Source organism: Pteropus alecto, unplaced genomic scaffold (assembly GCF_000325575.1).
Source record: "Pteropus alecto unplaced genomic scaffold, ASM32557v1 scaffold75, whole genome shotgun sequence".
In the NCBI taxonomy this organism is placed as follows: Eukaryota; Metazoa; Chordata; class Mammalia; order Chiroptera; family Pteropodidae; genus Pteropus; species Pteropus alecto.
The window spans coordinates 14,500,981-14,507,419 of NW_006440638.1; the positions used below are offsets into that span (position 1 = coordinate 14,500,981).

The 6,439-nt window shown below is 33.9% G+C and overlaps 1 protein-coding gene across 14 annotated transcripts in view; it reads left to right on the forward strand.

Moving 5' to 3' along the window:
• Positions 1 to 6,439, forward strand: part of MAGI1 (membrane associated guanylate kinase, WW and PDZ domain containing 1) — a 554,323-nt gene that overhangs the window by 461,092 nt on the left and 86,792 nt on the right. For all 14 annotated transcript variants that reach the window (XM_025050818.1, XM_025050820.1, XM_015593788.2 and 11 more), the window contains exon 6: positions 2,315 to 2,397. In XM_025050818.1, coding sequence (XP_024906586.1) covers positions 2,315 to 2,397 — 83 coding nt within the window. The remainder of the gene's footprint in view (positions 1 to 2,314; positions 2,398 to 6,439) is intronic.

Consider the following 6,439-nt stretch of genomic DNA (forward strand, 5'->3'; position numbering starts at 1 on the left):
AAAAAAAAAAAAATCCAATTAGAAAATAAAGCTAAAGACATTTCACTGAAGCAGATATACAGATGGCAAATAAGTACCTGAAAAAATGTTCATCGGTAGCCATTACAGAAATGCAAATTGAAACTACAAACTAGCCTATTAAGATGGCTAAAATAAAAAAATAAATAAAATAGTAACACTAAATGATGGCAAAGATGCAGAAAAAGTAGATCACTTGTACGTTGCTGGTGGGTCTGTAAAGTTGTATGGCATTTTAGAAAACATTTTGACAGTTTCTTAAAAAACTAAACATGCAACTACCATACGACCTGGCAATTACACTTTTGGCAGATAAGTGAATATTTACATTCACACAAAAACTTGTACATGAATGTGTAAAGTAGATTTAATCTAAATAGCCAAAAACTGAAAATAACCACTGATGTCCTTCAGTGATTAAACTGGTACATTCATGCTATGAAATACTACTCAACAATAAAAAGAATTATTGATATATGCAACAATTTCAGGGAGAATTATGCTGAATGAAAAATGACAATCTCAAAAGATTACATACTGTATAATTCCATTTATATAACATTTTGAAATGATAAAATTATAAAAATGGAGAACTAATTAATGGTAGCCAGGATTTAGAAATGGGCTTTACGGGGAAGGATTAGAAGGAAAGCATGTGTGGCTATCAAAAAGCAACAGGAGGGATCCTTGAGATAATGGAAATGTTTTGGATCTTGATTGTATGGATACCAATATCCCGGAGTTGATATTGTACTGTAGTTTGCAGGATGTTACCATTGGTGATATCTGGGTAAAGGGCATGTGGAATCTCTGTGTTTTTCCTGCAACTACATGTATCTGTAATTATCTCAAAACAATAAGGTATTTTTGAAAAATTATGCACAATGGCCTCCCAGTGATGACCATTTTTACCATCTCACTGTGTAGGAACAGCGCAGACCATGGATTCTAGTATGAGACTGCCTGGGGTTGATTGTTAGTTCTGTCATATATGAACAGAGTGTTCTTGGGCAATTTTTTCATCTTATCCGTAAAATAGGAGTAATCATTTTTAATACTAATAATACCCTTCTCATAGAGTTATTGTAAGAATTAAATAAATTCTACCATATGTTAAAGAGCAGATTCTGGTAGTTGTAAGTAGACAAATAAGTAGTACTGATGGTATTACGGTACTACGTTACCTTTTTTTTTCTTTCATTCATTCGAGATGAAGCGTATATACATTTATACATTCTATTTTTCACTTAAGGCATAATTCTTTTTCAATATTTCATAAGATTTGAATCTAATATAAAGAACTTGGGCCATTTTTCAACATATTTGCAACCTAAGCTTCAGAGTTCTAAAAAAAAAAATTAGATTTACTACCTAAACTTTAAAAAAAAAATTTCTAATCTTGTTTTCATTTCTGGTTTACAGCATGAACTACCAGACTTGCAGTTCTTTGCTCTTCCAGTTTAGCTTGCATAGAGTAGAACGGTAGCTCAAGCAGAACTTTGCCCGTGGATTGATCTGCTTTGGATCAAATCTTCCAGTCATTCCTGTGACGTTTCTAAAGTGATAAGGGGCAATATTCTTGGGAATGTTTCTGCACTCTTTCAGACTGTCAGGGCCCCAGTCAGTGTCTGTTGAAACACTTCATTCAGAGTTGGGCTCTACCCTCCAGCAGGCAGTTAGGTGGCATGTCTAACTTCTTTGCAAGGTTTTTCTTGGCCCAGACTCTATTTATGATAGGTAATTTGGGGTTGCCTTCACTATATCTGAAGCATAATTTAGGACACTGCAATTAATGACATGTATTAGCAGCTTTTAGCCACTTGCATGAATTGGGATAATTTCACTGTCATGAGAATTCTGATGGAATAGAATGAGTGAAATAGCAGCCTTCTTCGTGAATTCCAGCATTCAAGATTTAAGTCATAGCAAATTTAAAAGAAATTGGAGTTTGCTCTTCAGCAAATGTGAAGACTAAAATAAGTCTAGGCAACAGTAGACAATACAGACAAGGGGTGTCATTTGGAACTCATTGTTCAGAAATAAAACTGGTATTGTAATTTTAGCGTTCAATAATGGAATGATTATATCTTAGATAAGTAAAAGGACCTGCCTAAGAGCTTTCCTAAGCCATTTTATAATTCCAAACTCGGGCTTTCTTCTGGTTTGGGTTTGCTGTTGGAAAGTATCTTTGATTGGCCGAAGAGCAAATATTCAAGAGGGTATAATTCTTTTGTCATTGGGCTTTTTGCTTTTTTTAAAAAAAAACATATTTATTGTTTTTGTTTCTCGATTTCAGCCATAACACAAAAACAACATCTTGGTTAGACCCACGGTGCCTGAACAAGCAGCAGAAGTCTCTGGAAGAGTGTGAAGATGATGGTAAGGGGTTTGGAAGGTCTTGGTTTAAGTGAGTTGGGTGTTTGTTCACACATGCACATTTTAAAGAACTGTATCAAGGTCAGCCAAGTTTTAACTATGAGTTTTTGAAAGATAATCCAATCTCTAGTAAATGCACTCTGATTTCCAAAAGCAGAAAGGAAATTAGTAGAATTGTTATTAAAGAATGATTTGTTTAAATATAAAGGCAGATGCATAGTAATATCTCCATTGGAAATAGAACTATACACAGAAATTATTCAAATGAAATAAAACCTCTGCCTACAGGAACTGGAGAAAACCCTACAATGTCTCTAAGAATAGAGACTTACCTATTGGACCATAATCCTATATTATGAAAGTCTTAGAGGAAAAAATCGGTAGGTTTTCCTAAACTCCCCATGTTTCATAACTCAAAATAGGGAAAGCACATCTTGACTTTTTTAGCAATCTCTGCGTAATTTAGATTATATCTTAGATACCTGAGGAGTGTCCAAGAAAGAGGCCGAGGTATTATCCTAGCCCTACTCTCCTTTTTAATCTTGAAAAAGAATCAACTGCCTATAAAAGTTACTATTTAAAAAAGTTTATTTCAAGGCTTTGAGATTTCTAATTATTTTTCTAAAATGAAAAAAAAATTTGAAACAGAACAAACGTGTTCATTTTTGGTATGCTGAAGTCTATCCCAAGTCGTATCAAAATTACTTTTTGACATGGACGAATTAAAAGGAATATGGTTTGCTCCGCTATTCATTATTCATTGCTGGCATTTGAATTGGTATAATTATTGAATACATATTTTACTGTAAGATAGAACTTTATTAATTTATCCTATTAGGCAGAATTATATATATCTATGTGTACAAATATATACACACATACTTGAGGCTTGTTTGAAAACATGAGCCAGTAAAATATAATACTGTCAAAATTTTATACTCTAAAATTCATCCATTATACATAGATTGAAGATTACATGAAATGAACATACAGATTCATGTTCATATTTATTTGACTGACGTCCGGTAGAAGAAATACAAATCCTTCTGACTGAGAAGGCATGACCAAGCTACTCATTTTATTGTGGTTGCTTAGTCCCATTTCTGAAGAAGGAATGGAACAGACGTGGTCAGCTGCATTCTTCTGCATGCTTAAGGAATAATGAACTGTCCTGATTATTCAAATATTCTGTTTGATATATAATACATAGTGACCAATTCAATCGTAAAACTTCATGGAACAAAATTTAAACCCTTTTTGATACCTGATGATTATGAAGGCACTTTAGGCATTTTTATTACCACAGGATCTTTAATGTCAGTATCTATTATAATTATACTGAGAATGTGTGAAAATGCCTATTATAATTTTATAGGATGTAGAAAACTCCAATACCTTGTACTGAGAAAAACTGTTAATACGCTAAAAATAGTGGGTCAAATTACTGAATGGTGTTACCAAATCTAGTAATTTTTAATTGTTAGTGTTCTTATTATTGGTGTTAATGTTATTTCTTTTGGAACAAGTATGTATGCATACCGAATGCACTTAGTTTAGTAATTATCTCTTCAACATTAGAATTCATATATTGTTTTTCGAGTAGAAATTATATGTATGTCTGTATGCCTGTATACACAGTTACAAATATGTAACAATGTAACAGATTATGCCACAATGACAAGTATAGGTTTCCATACCTGCATTTTCTGTTGCCAGTTAACGCAAAGCTGCCTTGTGTTGTTTACATCATAACACAAAGAAGAATAACATTGTTGGTCACAACATTATTCCTGCCTTTCTGTTCTCTGTGGGTAATATGCATATGGAATGTAGCAACAGAGCATCATACTTACTGACTTACTGTAAAAATTTTATGTTTTCTGTTTCCTATCTCAAAAATGGAGAAATTAGTTTGGGATTTTGATTTTCATTATATCACTCCTTTTGCCTTTAAACTTGCCTTTGAGCTCCAGGCCAGTATTTTAATATGCCTGGTTGATCACACCAACTGTTAGTCCCAAAGAGACTTCAAACTCAATATGATTAAAACCCAACTAATGATCTTTTCCTCCAAAATCTCGTCCTCTGTGTTTCCTATCTCAATTGAGGGTAAATTCATGATACTTAGAAGACCCCTTGACCTGTTACCCATTTTTAACCCATCTACTACCAGCTGAGTTCACTTTGCCTCCCAGATATCTTTGCAATCCATTCTCTATTTTCTTCATCACGTCTACCATCCTAGCCTAGGTCATGCTCATCTTCCACCCGGACTCTTGCCCATTCTCCTTCTTACACTGTACTCAGAGCAATCTTTTAAAATGTAAATGTGTTTGTGTTATCACTGACCACCCTCTCAAGCCTAATGCAATGGCTCTCTGGTCTGCTCAGATAATGCCAAGTCCTTAGCTTGCCTTTTCAAGCATTATGTGGTTTGGCCTCTATAGCTTGTCTTACTCTTGCTCCTCTCCACTCTCTGCCCTTCATCCCCACTAGTTCTTCATCGAATTGCTTGCCCATGACAGTTAGATGTATAGTTTTCTCTCCTTTAGAATATTCTTAAATCCCACATCTATTTATTGAGTGCCTCCTATATGTCGTGTGTTCTGGGAACTTCAGCTTTATCAATGAACACAATAAACAAAAAGTCCTGCTCTCAGAGAGCTTAAATTCTAGTCATTTTTCACTATAAGTCTTTTTGTTAAATTTTATATATCCTTCAGATTATATCTCAGGGGCTATTCCCATGACCTTGCCCCTAGATATGATGAGATTCCTCTAGTATATGTCTTATTCTAGAGAACTTATTACAGTTTTAATTTACTTTTTTATTTATGTGAGCTTTCATTTTGTCTTCCCACCGAAAAGGATACAGATATATCTGATTTTGCTCATTTTGTTATCTCTGTCACTTAGCATAGTGACTGGTCTCATTAAATAATTATTGAAGAAATGAATGAATGCCCCCTAAGACATTAAATAATATCCAAATTGGCATGTTCATGAAAGATTATATAAATAATATTCCTTTTTTAAGAAACAATGCTTGTATCAAAACTTATTTTTAGCAATCATATAGTTTTTAATTCAAAAGTTTCTAAAGTCAGTAGTTGATTCATTTATTCATTCATCGATTTGAGAAATGTTTAGTCCCTCTCATGTACTAAAATTACACTGGGCACTGAGCAAATTGCAGTAGTGAAAACAGGCTTGATCTCTGGTCTTGTGGAGCTTACTGTGGAGGGGTCAGTTACCTGCTCTGTAGCTGGAGAGACTTTATATATGAAATGATTTGTTGTGTGCTGTCCTGTGTTCTCTCCTATGTAATAATAAAATATTTTATTGACAGCAAGAGAAGGTCAAGAATGGAAATGATCTTGACTTATTTTGCTCCTTGAGCTTATTGAGAACATTTTATTCCAACATTTCTGAACTGTTTGACTTAAGAAATCTTATATAATGTAAACTCTACCTCCTTTAGGGCAGCCTTCAGGCTTTGCTTCCCTAATGTACATCATCATGAAATCATTCATCTTGCTAACCCCTTTTTAAAGATATTGAAGTGTAGCTCATTTTAAAATCTGCGTCTCAATTTGACCTCACCTCCCATTTTTTCAGGCAGCAGTATTACTTATAAATTAAGTAAGGCTTTAATTGTGAGTTTAATTGCCTCACTGATCAGAGAATTATTGAAGGATTAAAGGGACTAATATTGAAAGGTCTAACAACTTTGCGTGTTCGAAATAAGGTCTATAATAAGTGATTTTTCACTTGAGAACATTGAAACCACAAAGGTATTTGTCATCTTCTACAACCAATCAAACCCTATTTTGACATGGAAGGAAATCAGCCATTTAATTATGTTGCCAAAATCAGCTCTTACTGTTTTGTGATTTACACTGAGGTCTCAAGTTTATTAGCCAACTCAATGAAATAAGCCACAATGCAGGTAAGGACAAAATCAAGTGATTTGTTTGCTGCTATTTTTCTGAGGGGAGTTTCTTTCTTGGTGCTGGTGTCTGAATTTTTCTTTCTCTCTTTTCTG